This window comes from Nicotiana tomentosiformis, chromosome 4, assembly GCF_000390325.3.
Source record: "Nicotiana tomentosiformis chromosome 4, ASM39032v3, whole genome shotgun sequence".
NCBI classification, from domain to species: Eukaryota; Viridiplantae; Streptophyta; class Magnoliopsida; order Solanales; family Solanaceae; genus Nicotiana; species Nicotiana tomentosiformis.
Genome location: NC_090815.1, coordinates 110,397,105 through 110,412,473, shown reverse-complemented (window position 1 = coordinate 110,412,473; position 15,369 = coordinate 110,397,105). Strand labels below are relative to the sequence as shown.

At 38.1% G+C, this 15,369-nt stretch overlaps 1 protein-coding gene across 1 annotated transcript; it reads right to left on the bottom strand.

Moving 5' to 3' along the window:
- Positions 1-9,257: 9,257 nt before the first annotated feature.
- Positions 9,258-10,502, bottom strand: LOC104100704 (protein RESPONSE TO ABA AND SALT 1). Its single transcript, XM_009608007.4, has 2 exons — positions 9,900-10,502; positions 9,258-9,705 (listed from the first exon to the last, which is right to left on the bottom strand). Exons 1-2 carry the CDS (start codon positions 10,308-10,310, stop codon positions 9,376-9,378), a joined length of 741 nt encoding a protein of 246 aa, XP_009606302.1. The 5' UTR covers positions 10,311-10,502; the 3' UTR covers positions 9,258-9,375.
- Positions 10,503-15,369: the final 4,867 nt, after the last annotated feature.

The following is a 15,369-nucleotide window of genomic DNA, read 5'->3' as shown; positions in this document are numbered from 1 at the left end:
AGTTTAGAAGTTCTTTAGTCTTGAATCCGGGTGTAATTGGTGTTTTGATGTTGTTTTGAGTGATTCGAAGGCTCGACTAAGTACGTATGGTGTTTTGGGATGTGTTGGTATGTTTAGTTGAGGTCATGGGGGCCTCATGTGAGTTTCGGGTGGTTAACAGATCATTTTTGGACTTGGCTTGATAGCTGAAGTCTGGTTGCTGTAGGTTCTGGTTTCCTTGTACACGATTGTGGGGATTCATTCGCAATCGCGTAAGCTTATTCGGGTCAGAGGTGAATTTTCTCTACGCGATCGCAGAGTTAGGAACGCGATCACGTATGTGTTCAAAATCGTGCTTCACGAATGGGTGGCTAAGGTCGCATTCGCGTAGAAGGATTTGAGCAGGAGGGGAGGTGTGGCCAATGATCTACGTGATCGCGTGAGGCAGGATGCGATCGCGTAGGTATGCGAGGCAGTGATCCGCGATCGCATGGGTGATTCCGCGATCGCGTAGGGTAAAAATCCTAGGGCAGAAAAGTTGTTCTTCGCGATCGCGATTAAGGAAATGTTTGGGCAGTATTAAAGTTTCCAAGACGGGGGTTTGAACCCATTTTGCATATTTTGAGCTAGAGAACGCGGAATTGGGCGATTCTTGAAGGGATTTTTGAGGAGTTGATTGGAGTAAGTGATTCATACTTGGTTTTGGTTAAATCCCATGATTCCATCTTTAATTTTATCATCTAATTTATGATTTCGGGTGAGAAATTGGGGGAAAGAGGAAGAACTCTTGAGTGGGATTTTTGAGGTTTTGAATGGGATTTTTTTATCGGATTTGAGTAAATTTGGTATGGTTAGACTCGTGAGTGATTGGGCTTTCGGGTTTTGTTATTTTTGTCAGATTTCGAGACGTGGGCCCGGGGGCCGGGTTCGGACTAATTTCAGATTTTTGGCTTTAATTTAGTACTTTTCTTGGGGAATTGATCCCTTTAGCCTATATTGATTGTATTGTTCTACTTGTGGCTAGATTCGGGGCGTTTGGAGACCGATTTGAGAGGCAAAGGCATTTCGGAGTAGAGATTTGCTTGGTTTGAGGTAAGTAACAGTCTTAAATCTGGTTTTGAGGGTATGAAACCCCGAGAATTTGTATCATGTGAATATTTGGAGGTGACGCACATGCTAGGTGACGGGAGTGCGATCGTGCACCGTGAGGGATCGTGACTTGGTCCATCCCGTGAGACTGTAAAGTCGAATAGCCATTGTTATTACTTGTTTTCCTTGTCTTTGAGCAATTGACTGCCTTTCATGTTAGAAACTATGCTTAGGCTATATGATATCACTGTTGGGACCCGCAACAGTCGTATACTTGTTGAATTGATTGCTAATTGATGTCTCGTACTCAGCCACAGTCTTACTTGTGTGTTATATCTCTGTTTCCTCTCATTTCTTGTTGATACTTGTTGTATTTTCTGTTTGGGCTGGTTATTATGATATTATGTGAGCCCGAGGGACTGGAGAGGTTAGTGACTGAGATAGGGCTTGAGTGTCGAGCTGTGATATATATATATATATATATATATATATATATATATATATATATATATATATATATATATATATATATTTGGATCGGGTTGCACGCCACAACAATATCGGATCGGGCTGCACGCCGCAACACTATTGGATCGGGCTGCACGCCGTAATAATATTGGATCGAGTTGCGCACCGCAGCAATATAGCGCTTGGGCTGAAGGAACCCCTCCGGAGTCTGTACACCCCCAGTGAGCGCATGTACCTATTGAGAGTGTGTATTGAGGGCTGAGAGCCGAGAGTGTGAGCTTATGAGATGAGTTGAGTGACTGCTGCCTTGAGAGGTTGTACTTGCTTTTATTTATTGTTGCACTTGGTTGATGTCCGATGTTGTTGTGATATTTCTGGAAGATTCATATCTGTTTTACTTGGGCTCGAACTGATTTGACTTATATCACCGGATTTGAAAGCATGTTCACTCTTTACTGAAAATGTTTGATATGAATTGTACTACTATAGCTCGTCATTGCTTCTCAGTTCCTTACTTAATTTTGTTACTTGCTGAGTTGGTTTTACTCATGCTACACCCTGCACTTCATGTGCAGATCCAGGTGTGTACAGTTCTGGCGGTCACTGAGTTCGTGCGCGGGATGATTATCGAAAACTTACGAGGTAGATGCCGGCGTCCGCAGTCCTTGTTTCTCCATTCTTATTATCTTTTCTCTCTTGTATTGGCATTTGGCACAGACTGTAGTAGACTCTGTTTCGAGATTGGTTATTAGATGCTTATGACTTAGTGACACCCCGATATCAGGCTATTTTTCTGCACTTATATTTTAATTGGGTTTTACCCCCGTTTTATGAGAAACTCCGGTTATTTTAAATGTCTTAATTCTTTTCTATTAATTTTTTTTTTTTGTATTTTGGAAAGGTCAGTTTGCCTAGTACCGCGATAGGCGCCATCACAACGGGTTAGGTTTTGGGTCGTGACAGTGGGTATGGGCAGTCTTGCGTATATTTCGGTTGGTGAGATGCCGTTAGCTGCAAATGTTCAGACTTTGGCTAATCAGTTCGTGAGGTTAGATATTTTTGAGCCCAGTTGGGTTCTAGCTTGCACAGTCGCTCGGTCTTCTTTATATGAGCGCATCAGAGAGCGGCAGTATGATGATCCTCATTTACTTGTCCTTAAGGACACGGCGCGGCACGGTGATGCCAAACAGGTTGTTGCGGGGGAAGATGGAGTTATGTGAATGCAGGGTCGTATTTGTGTGCCTAATGTGGATGGGCTTCGTAAATTAATTCTTGAAGAGGCATATAGTTCCAGGTATTCTATTCATCCAGGTGCCGCCAAAATGTATCAAAATTTACGGAAACATTATTGGTAGAGGAGAATGAAGAAGGATATAGTAGCATATGTAGCTCGGTGTCTAAATTGTCAACAAGTCAAGTATGAGCACCAGAGACCTGGTGGTTTTCTTCAGAAGTTAGAAATTCCAGAGTGGAAGTAGGAGCGTATCACTATGGATTTTGTTGTTGGACTCCCACGGACTCAGAGAAAATTCGACGCAGTTTGGGTCATTGTGGACAGGCTGACCAAGTTGGCACATTTCATTCCAGTGGCAGTTACCTATTCTTCAGAGCGGTTAGCTGAAATTTATATTCGTGAGATTGTCCGCCTTCACGGTGTGCCCGTATCTATTATTTCATATCGAGGTACGCAGTTTACCTCGCACTTCTGGAGGGCTGTACAGCATGAGCTAGGCATGCGGGTTGAGTTGAGTATAGCATTTCATCCACAGATAGACGGATAGTTAGAGCGCACTATACAGATATTGGAAGATATGCTTCGCGCTTGTGTTATAGACTTTGGAGGTTCTTGGGATCAGCTCTTGCCGCTTGCGGAGTTTGCCTATAATAATAGCTACCAGTCGAGCATTCAGATGGCTCCATATAAGGCATTATACGGAAAACGATGCCGTTCGCCAGTTGGCTGGTTTGAACCGGGAGAGGTTCGGTTGTTGGGTACCGATTTGGTACAGGATGCCTTGGATAAGGTCAAAATTATTCAGGATCGACTTCGCACAGCTCAGTCTAGGCAAAAGAGTTATGTTGACCGTAAAGTTCGTGATATTGCCTTCATGGTTGGAGAAAGAGTATTGCTCCGGGTTTCACCTATGAAAGGTGTAATGAGGTTCGGAAAGAAGGGCAATTTGAGCCCTAGGTATATAGGACCCTTCGAAATTCTTGAAATTGTGGGCGAAGTAGCCTACAGGCTTGCATTACCACCTAGTTTATCAGTGGTTCATCCGGTGTTCCATGTGTCTATGGTCCGGAAATATCATGGTGATCTGTCCCATGTGTTAGATTTCAGCTTAGTCCAATTGGACAAGGATTTGACTTATGAAGAGGAGCTGGTAGCTATTCTATCCCGGCATGTCCGACAGTTAAGGTCTAAGAGTTATCCTTCAGTTCGGGTACAATGAAGAGGTCAATCAATTGAGACAGATACCTCGGAGTCCGAGTCGGACATGCAGAGTAAATATCCACACCTTTTCACCAGCTCAGGTACTTTCTAATTCCGTTCGAAGAGGAACATTTGTTTTAGAGGTGGAGAATGTGATGACCCAAAAGGTCATATTTAAATTTAATAATTATTTTTGTGTTTTGAGACCTCAAATAGAACTATTCATCATTCCTCGATTTACGTGCGCATTCCGTATAATTTTCCTTAAAGGTTTTATATGAAAAATTGATTAAAACGTGAAATAGAGCTTTAAAACTCAATAAAGTTGACTTTGGTCAATATTTTTAGTAAACGGACCCGGATCAGTGTTTTAACAGTTCTGGTAGGTCCGTATCATAATTGGGGACTTGGGCATATGCCCGAAATATAATTTGGAGGTCCCTAGCTCAAGTTATGACCATTTAACGGAAACTAGAAATATAAAGGCTAAAGATTTTCAAAATTTGACCACGGATTTGACTTTTTGATATCGGGGTCGGAATTTGATTCCGAAAATTGAAATAGCTCTGTTATGTCATTTATGACTTGTGTGCAAAATTTGAGGTCAATCGGACTTGATTTGATAGGTTTCGGCATCGAATGTAGAAGTTGAAATTTCTTAAGTTCCTTAAGCTTGAATTGGAGTATGATTCATGGTTTTAGCGTTGTTTGATGTGATTTGAGGTCTCGACTAAGTTCGTATGATATTTTAGAACTTGCTGGTGTATTTGGTTGAGGTCTCGGGGGCCTCGGATGGATTCCGGATGGTTAACGGATCAAATTTTGGACTTACGAAAAAATCTGAAATTTTGGCCTTCTGGTATAATAGCACCTGCGGATTTTAGACCGCAGATGCGAGCTCGCAGAAGCGGTCAAGTTTCTGCAGAAGTGGAAACTGCAGAAGCGGTCAAGTTTCCGCAGAAGCGGAAATCGCAGATGCGGTCAAGTGTCCGCAGATGCGAAAATACTAGACAGAACCCATAAAATCGGAAGTTAACCATTTTTACTCATTTTTGAGTTTTGGGTCTCGGATTTAGGCGATTCCAAAGGGATTTTACACGAGTTTGAATTGGGTAAGTGTTCTATAACTAAAAGTGATTATATTTCATAAATCCATGTCTATATTCAACATTTATTTCGGATTTAGATGGAAGAAATTGGAATTTTTGTAAAACTTTCCAAAAACGAAAATTTAAGATTTGAAGGTCCATTTGACGTCGGAATTTGATAATTTTTATATGGTTGGACTCGTCTCGGAACGAGTGTTCGGATTTCGTAAGGTTTTCTGAGATTCGTAAAATTAGAAAATTCATATGGAATTAATTCCTACAATTTATATTGAGTATATTGAATTATTTATGACTAGATTTGAGGATGCCCGCCGACACAAATTCGCGAGGAAAAGGTTTATTGGAATCTTGAATTTGATTGCAAAGCGAGGTAAGTGACGTGGTTAACCTTGACTTGAGGGAATAGAACCCTTGAATTATTTGTTACGTGAATTTAATGTGTAACGATGTATAGGCAAGGTGACGAGTGCTTATACTTTGTCAAATTAATTGTTTGCATAATTATTTAAAAATAATAAATTATTTTAAGACACGAATTAATTGTTATAATAATTATTTCTCTCATATTCCTTGTAAAATATTAATTCTTGAATTCATGCAATAATTGTTACATGCTTAATTAATTTATGTGTCTTAATTGCTAGTTGACATTTAGCATATTAAATATGAAATTACCTATTTTCTCCCTGATTTCCACAATTAATTGCTACTTGTCATTATTCGTTTCCTAAATAATTTATAACTATTGTGTGCATTGTTGCCTAATAATTTCTTACTGAATGAGGTATTTATGGGAGCATTTTTATTATATTTAAGAGTTATTAAATTATATTGTTGGAGCGGGTTGCACGCCGCAACGGAAATGAAAATGAATATATTGGGGGATCGGGTTGCACGCCACAACAGATTATATTTTAAGTTTATATTGTTGGAGCGGGTTGCACGCCGCAACGGAAATTTATTGAAGAATTATATTTGTTGGAACGGGTTGCACGCCGCAACGGAAATTGATTGAAATAATAATTGGTTATGACTGTTGAGTTGGCTTCAACTGTTGAAATGAGTTACCTATTTTATTTCTATTATTGTTGTTATTACTATTATTGCATACATGTTAATGTAAGTTACCCGCCTTAGCCTCGTTACTACTTCGTCGAGGTTAGGCTCGGCACTTACAGAGTACATGGTATCGGTTGTACTCATACTACACTCTACACTTCTTGTGCAAATTTCGGAGTTGGTCTTAGCGGCATACTATAGATTTGCTCGGATTTAGCTACCAGTGGAGACTTGAGGTATAGTTGCACGACGTTCGCAGCTCTGAAGTCCCGTTCTTCTTTATTTTAGCTGTGTGCTTTCTTTCAGACAGCTTTATTTTGTTCATACCCTTGTTGTATTATTCTAGAAGCTCGTGCACTTGTGACACCAGTTGTGGGATGGTATTCAGACATTGCTAGTATTATGGAGTATTCAGTTTATTTCAGACTTTACTTACGCAATTGTTTCTTTATTATTAATTAATTTAAAATTTTATTAAAATGGCTAATTATATTCTAACGTTGGCTTGCCTAGCAAGTAAAATATTAGGCGTCATTACGGTCCCGAAGGTGGGAATTTCGGGTCGTGACAAGTCCCGTGATCGCGAATCACGACTGCGGAGAAGGACCTGGTCCTACTTCGCAAACACGTGGACTTAATCGCGAACGCGAAGGAGACTGAGAGGGGAATGGTTGTGAGGCAGAAGGCATTCGCGAACGCGAAGGGCAGGGTCAGCTGGACATAGCGAACGATATCAGGCGGTCCCGAACGCATAGAGTATCTGGTTAGCTGGGAGGAGTTGGCTTTCGCGATCGCGAAGCTTTTTCCGTGATCGCGAAGAAGAGCGGGCCCGGGACAGATTTGATTTAATACGGGATTTGGCTCATTTTCTCTCATTTTTTACTTGGTTGAGTGATATTTGGAGCTTTTGAAGAGGAGATTCATCATCTATTATGAGGTAAGTTACTACCACTTGTTGTAAGATAAATACATGAGTTACATATGGATTTAAACATGAAATTTTATAGAAATTATGGGATTTGGGAGAAAACCTATAATTTGGTATTTTTGGACTTTTACCACGAAAGAGGACATGAAATTAGGAATAAATTATATATTTGGGTTCGTGGTGTTATGGGTAAAGTTTATCTTTAAAATATTTTGGAATCCGGGCACGTGGGCCCGTGGGTTGACTTTATTGACTTTTCGAGCGGAGTTAGAAATTGTTATCAATTGATTTATTATAAGTATTAGAGTATATTTTTAATTGTTTGTATATTGTTTGACTAGTTTTGGAGCGACGGGCATCGGTTTGAGGTGTTAGAGTAGTGTTGGAGCCGGTTATGGAACTTCGGAGTGAGGTAAGTCTCCTGACTAACCCTGTGAGGGGAAATTTACCTCATAAGTGTTATATTCTTATGTGCTACAGGTTGTGGGAGCTACGCACGTATGAGGTGACGGGTGTCCGTGCGTATGTTAGAACTCTTGATTATGTCCGGGTAGACTTAGGTTCACGTATGCTATAATTGTACTATTTGATTTATCTTTGCTCGTGTAATTCCTTATTTCGCGTGATAACTTGAGACTAGACTTGCATAGAGTGATATACTTGATATTGTAGAGATGTGTCGAGCTACTTGATAATCCGCAGAATAATTTGTGTTTCCCTTATGAATTTCTTTCGCGTTGCGCGTACTCATTGCAAAGTTTTTCTTAAATTTCATAACTCACACGTATATTAGTGAGTGGGGTCACGATCCGCAGCAAGGGTGCGGCTATTGCGGGGACTTTACGGTGAGCTGCATTCCATGTTACGATCCGCAGCATACAGAATATCCATCTGAGTTATTTATATTCTCCTGTCTAACTTATATTCCAGACAAATGTTGTATTATTATTGTACTCCTTAGCAGATGCTTATGCGCTTGTGACACCGGATTTTGGGGGTTCCTACTAGATGTTCATTATTGTAGTTCACGTAATTATTATCATTTCACGTAATTTATATTTGATACGGAAGTTGGAAATAAAAATCACGGCTTTTCTGCGAGTACGAGACCTTACTCTACTTATTTAATGGGATTCATGATTTCAAAAATAATAAAGTGAGTAACTAAGTTGATTAAGCACCATTGGCTTGCCTGACGGCGGCGTTAGGCGCCATCACGACTTATAGTGGATTTTGGGTCGTGACAATTATATGCATAATTTTTGTATTAAATATGTATAATTATATATAATTAATATATAATTTATGTATATGGCTAGAAAAAGTAAACAATTAATATGGCCGACTATTTGTGTAAAAATCTCATACTTTATCTTCTTTTTTTTTTTTTGGTGCAAATGATAAGTTTCATTAATTAAAGCATATGCGTACAGAGAGAGTGGTGCCCAGGATGCACCATATTACAAACTAAACTATTACTAGTAGTGGCTACGTTGTTTGTGGTATCCCTAACGGAACTATCATCACAACAACATGATAAGGTTGATAGTGGTTGATGTACAGCAGTGTTTCCATTGTGAAATGCATTGCTGCTCCTCCAGACCGAAACATCATTTTGATCTTCCATTTCGCATGCCATTGTAGATATTGAGCGCGCAATCATGATCCCTTGCTTATCATCTTCAAAAACTTTTTTAACAAAACTGGTGTTCCCTCAAAAAGTTGTATCATAAAGTTGGTTCCCAAACTACTTCCTGCTTTTGCTAATTGATCTGCAATCCTATTTTGTTCTCTGTACGCATGTTTTACTATTGGGTTATGTAGTTTCAGCAGTAGGTGCTTGTAATCATCATACTTTATCTATATTACTACTTTCATACCTTTATGAGCATAAAGCTTCTCCTATTTAAAAAATTAACTTATTTTGTGACGTATATAATTTTTCTGTTTTAAGGATTTTAGCGAAATTAATTATGCTTTTCTTTTTAAAGCTTATACTGTTAAGCGCTTTTCAATTTTGAATGATCTGAGTTAGTGGGGTGCGTGAATAAACTTTGAACCGGTGATATTATGAGTTTTGAAATTTAACTTTATTTTTAAAAAAAATCTCTTTAGATTATAATAACATTTTATGGTATATTTACTACTTTTCTTTCTTGACCGCGCTTCACGCTGACGGGAAAATAGAAAGTGATGCTAGATGACAGTTTCCTTGTACTCTTCAAATATCAAAAGACAAAAGTACAGTCAACTGACTCTATCGAGCCCAGTCAAAAAATATAAGTAGGGGGATAAAATTTATGAAATTTTCAATGGACAAAATCTTCATTTACTCTTCTAGCACTCTGATTATCCATTCGTAAACCACACTTTCTGGCCTGAAGATGAAATTGAGCCACCGCCGCTAATAGCTTCACCGCCTGCTTCGGCGGCAAAATATCTAGAACCTTCTTCACCGCCGCTCCTCGGAGATGCTCCGCCGCTTCAATCACCGCCATTATCGACTGTTTCAACCCATCAATTACAGTTTCCAATTCCGAAGCTTCCCCGTCAACAAGCAATCCCCCTCTTTTCATCAGCTCAAATATCGGCGGCGCCGCCACTTTTTCTTGAACCTTCGCCATCCCTTTTTCAATTGCCTGTTCGAAACATTATATAATTAAGTAATTAATTTCAATAATTTTTAAGATTTTCAATTGACTGTTACACCATTCAACATGATATCATAATAGAGAATATAGATTCAAATTGCACAATCGTTTAAAAAAAAAAAAAAAATCTCGTGTTTGACTCATAAAAAAAATTAGGCGTGAGAATAGTGCCTGTAATTTACCTTCTCTTCTCTTTTTATCTCTGATTTTAGCCTCTTCAATTTTTCTCCTTGCTCTGGTGTTAATTCTTGGCCTATTGAGTAATTAATTGTAGGAAAGAGCATAGAAGGTTTAAAACCAGCGATCCAAAGAAATGTTCTTTCTAAAGAAGTATACCAAGGTGGAGAATTAAGAAGAAATGTATCTCCATTTGTTGCCTTGAATTTTTCTTGATAATATTCTTGGTAATGATCCAAAACTTGTGTCACCAATTTGCTTCTATTTTCTTCAGCTTCTTCATTGAAAACATCATATGAGGCTGAGACTTTATTTAGTTTTTCAAGAAGATTTTCAAGTTGGATAAGCCAATTTTCGTAGTAGGCATCAATATTGGCTTCTAAACAAGGATTTCTTGAAGTACAGGTTGTGGCCATTTTTGAAATTTGGAAGTGGACTTAGGCTTGGAGGGAACACAAGTGTGATATGGCTATATATATATATATATATAGCAAGTATTTAATTAATTTTTGCATGGTTTCTTTGGTCGGTCAAAGATTTTTTTAATAGTCTTAGGAGTTGAGATTTTTGTGTTGTCAATAAGCTACTAGAGTTGGTGTTTGAGGTGATGCTTCATGCTTAATTGTTGATGGCGGTTTGCTTTTATTATATTTTAGTTCAGAAATGGACGCAAGTATTAGTCTACGTGTGACTACTGCTGTTTCCTTCTGGGACACAAGTACAACACGAGCGGGACGCGTTATAACATTCTTTATAGTATCTTTTGGGTACATTTAAAACAGGGATATTTTCACTTTAGTACCCCCCACGTTTTTTGAGGGAAAAAAGTTGCACTGTCATATGACTGTTTGATTAAAAACTATGGACTTTTGTGCTGTAATTGTACCGCTACTACAACTTGCTTATTAAGGAATAAGGGTTCCAAGTTGACCATTCACTCAATTTAAATAAAATAGACTGGAAAAGGGAACTCTCGTAGTTTTTTGGACTTTTGTGCTGTACTTCTACCTCCACTACAACTTCCTTATTGAGGGGTCGTCTCTTATAATAGTGCTATATTTTATAGGATTACTTATTTCATCTTGATCATCGATGTATCTAGGATTTTAAATTTTTGGGTATTTAATTTTTTTTTTAACGTAAAGCTACTATACATTATTATATTGTATAAGTACACAACTAATTGAATACGCATGTAAAAAAAAGTTAAAGAAAAAAACTCATATTTTAATATTATGAACACCGTAAATATGTGATGAAAATGCAATTGGCCAAAAAAAAAAAGAAGATCGGTGAATTTTACCTTTGTGGAGGAACTGTTTATCTTTAAAAGGGATCGAACTTTGGAATTTTTTTAAAGATATTTTTTTCATTGCTATAGAGAATTAGGTAAAGTAAAAGAAAAACATAAAGCTAAAGACAAAGGTTAGCAAAAAAAGAAATTTAAAAAAGTAGTATTGGGTTAAGAAAGTGTGCTTGAAAAATAAAAAAGAAGAATTAATTGAGAAAAATATTTAAAAATAAATAAAAAGAAGAAGAAAGAAAGAAACTAGCCTTGAAAAGGAAATTGTTTGCTTGGTTAAAAAAGTACAGTGGTGGGATGGAGTTTCCAACCCCGGCCCCCAGCCAGTATTAATCTTCCTGCTCTTTCCTAACCGCAACATCCATCATAGTTTATGTTACCGGGGTGCTTTTTGACCTTTATATATTTTTTTTTAAAATTTCTATGGAATTATACCTATAATAAGTTGAGGTTAATGGGTGATTAAGCACCCAAATTTTACATGTAGATTTGCCTCTGCCATCTTCTGTATGGAATAACTAATGCTACTATTTTAGGGCTCGTTTGGCATGAGGGATAAGATATAATTAATCTTTGAATTTAATTTTAGACGAGTTTATCCTATATTTAGTTGGGATAAAATCGTGGTATAGCTAATCTCGGAATTAATTATCCTAGGATTTTAGTATTTCTTTTATCTCTATGGGAGGGTGTGATAACTAATCCTAGGATCGATAACTAATCACGAAAATAATTAACCATTAGATAATTTATTAGAGTAAAAGTTATCCTGAAATTAGCTAATATCCCAAATCAAATATTGGATGAAGTTAATTCAAAACTTTATCCCGAAATTATTATTCATATACCATGTACCAAACGACCCCTAAGGGTTCAAAGTTGATCATTCACTCAATTTAAAGTACATTAGAGAAGGGAATTGTTGTAGTTTGTGCTCATATTGTAAAAGAGAATTGTGAGGGGCGGAGCTAGTACATTCCGTACATATTCAAACGACCTCAATAGCTTTTGTTTAGATATTATATTTGTATTAAAAAATTTATTTTATATATTTATTTATTTAATTACAAACCCAAATATTAAAATGAAAGGCCAAATGAATTGAAATTTCCCTATTAGTACAGGTCATTTTGGGACAAGCAGATCATTTATGATGATGAGGATGAGTTTCAAGAGAATGATTCGGAGTTCTTGCATAGTGCAACCATATAGTACCAGACACGAGATAGATCTTCCAAAGAACAAGGTCTTTTTCGAATAAGCCAATTCATTTGGGACCCCGCAGATCCACCCTTTTTCCTATTCAAAGATCAACCCCCTCACTTTATGTTTTTACATTGAGAATTATCTGCAGTGAAGAGATGTCAAAGGGACTTCTTACTTCCCAAACAGATCCTTTGAGCAGTAATACGTAGGGATGACCGGATTTGAACATATGACATTTTATACCCAAAACAAACGCGCTACCAAGCTACGCCACATCCCTTCAATTGTTCCACAGTGTAATTGTAGAGAATTCCTGTCTTTTTTTCACATGTTTATTTCCTCCATTGATATATATAATTTTTATGTTCATTTCGTCTTTTTGGTCTCATTTAACGTATAATTTAACTAAAAGGAAACCGAGGACACCTATACCAAAAAATCAGTGTGCAATTTGCATGAAACTTATTTTTCAACTTCAAACTAGTAAGTGAGGTTTCATAAATCCATAACCAGAAAAATAATTTTTTTTTTTGTTTTTTTTTTGGAAAGTATTTTCTCATATTAAATTTTGTATTGGACAAGAAAGGAATTTCCCTTGTGTATGCGCGCCTCAAAAAGGTATAGTACTCGATTCCATAACATGCATCGGGAGCAGTCGAAAAAGCCACCATTTCTTGAAATACTGACTATAATGCTACCAATAATATGGTGACAAGTTTAAAACTCATAAAATTCAAATCTTAACTCCAGTTCTATCATGGGATGAAGGCCAGGCTCCACCTAAGAAAACTAGCTAGTGCCACACATACCTTTTTCTATATATATTTCATTTAATTCCTAAAATGATTTGCTCTAAAAAGAAATAATATGGATCGTAGGTCGATGCACAAACCGAAAGAAAACACTTAGAAGAAAAACATATGTTACGCTGTTATGCAATCAACCTAATAAAAATACCTTTTTTTTTTTTTTTGGGCGTCATAATTATCAATGTGGTAACACTTCAATCTTAATGCATAATGAACGGAATTTGTGCTTTCTCTATCTTAATATCAAACGAATTAAAGTTTAGGCTTAAAAATGAAAGTATTTCAATACGCAATTTTGATCTTTATCTTTGTATACGGGTAGAACCAAGCTCTATGCTTGATCGAGGCATCTGGAATAATAGGTCAAGGCTCGACACCTGCGTAGGAGATCAAAGTTACAGATGTGACTGAGCTCGATATCGAGGATCGAAGTTTGAATAAGACAATCAGATTTGCCCTCGAATTTATCTGGGGCACGACCGACCCCGCTTCTAATGACCTCGAAGAAAAGCTTTGCCAACTCACATGACAAGTATCCGTGATTCTCGCCACTGACCAATTATTATGGCAGAAATTACGGGATTAAGTCAAAAAGGGAGCCAACGGTATACATAATTTCATATAAAATAATGTCTTAAAGGTTTCATCTCCCTATATATATATAAAGGGAATGGAGTAAATCTTTGGACACATTATAACATACTTAAGAGAATAAGATATCATTTTTTCCAGCTTGGTTCATATTATTCTATACTGGAGATAGAAGGAGTAGTGGGTCGGGGCGAAACCCCGTGAGGAATGACAAGAGAAGTGACCAAGGTCGAAGCAACCAGGGGCTCATGACCAAAAATGGCTTTGACAGGACCATCGGGCCTAAAGAAGCACCAAGACTATCGGAGTACAACTTTAATGTCGATGTTGCCGCCATCGTATCTGCTATCGGGTGCATCAGTGATACCAAATGTCCTCGACCTCTACAATCCGATTCAGCTCAAAGGGACCCTAACCATATACGCAAATATCATGGCACTCACGGTCATAGAACGGAAGATTGTCGTCAGCTGAGGGAAGAAGTAGCCCATTTATTCAATAATAGGCGCCTTCGAGAATGTTTGAGCGATCGAGCCAAGAACCACTTTAGAAACAGGGATTCTAACAAACCTACAGGAAGAGAAGATACTGAACCTCAATACGTCATAAATATGATTATCAGTGGAGTTAACATCCCACGAGGGCCAATGTTGAAACACACCAGAATCTCTGTCACCAGGGAGAAACGAACTCGAGACTATATACCCGAACGAACCTTATCCTTAGTGACGAGGATGCTAAAGGGATCATATAACCTTACAATGATGCACTGGTAATAGCTGTACTCGTAAATAAAACTAGAATCAAACGTGTGTTAATTGATCCAGGTAGCTCGGCCAATATTATTCGGTCAAAGGTCGTAGAACAGCTCGGTCTACAAGATAGGATCGTGCCAGCAGTCCGAGTCCTAAGCAGGTTCTACATGGCCTATGAAACCACCAAAGGGGAGATAACGTTATCAGTCAATACCGCCGGAATCGTATGACAGGATAAATTTTATGTGATCAAAGGGGATATGAGGTACAACGCCCTTCTCGGAAGGCCATGAATCAACCACATGAGAGCAGCACCCTCACCTCTTCATCAAGTGTTAAAATTCCAAGTCCCAGGGATGATCAGGACAATCTACGGGGAACAACCAGCCGCAAAAGAGATGTTTGCCGTCGAAGAAGTGGTTCTGATGTCAATGCTCACAATACCAAAGGAACCGAATTCCGCCTCCTATACAACAGCCAAATAGCAATTACCGATTCCTAACATCATAATATCAGATAAGCAAAAGACTTACTCCGGCGATGATTACGGGGTTCCCCGATCTTTTATAATCCCCGATGATTCCGACGCAACCAAATCGACGGTCGAAGAGCTGGAGCAGGTTGTATTAATCGAGCATTTTCCCGATCGGAAGGTATACCTGGGCACAGGATTAACTCCCAAACTCAGGAAAAAAAAATTGTTCAATTCCTTATAGTTAACATATATTGTTTTGCTTGGTCCCATCTTAATATGACTAGGATCCCACCAGAAATAACCAATCACAAACTAAGCATAGACCCAAAAATTAAT

What these genes read in the sequence shown, in the direction of transcription:
- LOC104100704 (XM_009608007.4), bottom strand. Translation starts at nt 10,310, where the DNA reads ATGGCCACAACCTGTACTTCAAGAAATCCTTGTTTAGAAGCCAATATT. An exon ending in AGATAAAAAGAGAAGAGAAG is followed by an intron (nt 9,706 to 9,899) that starts GTAAATTACAGG and finishes TGTTTCGAACAG; the next exon opens with GCAATTGAAAAAGGGATGGC.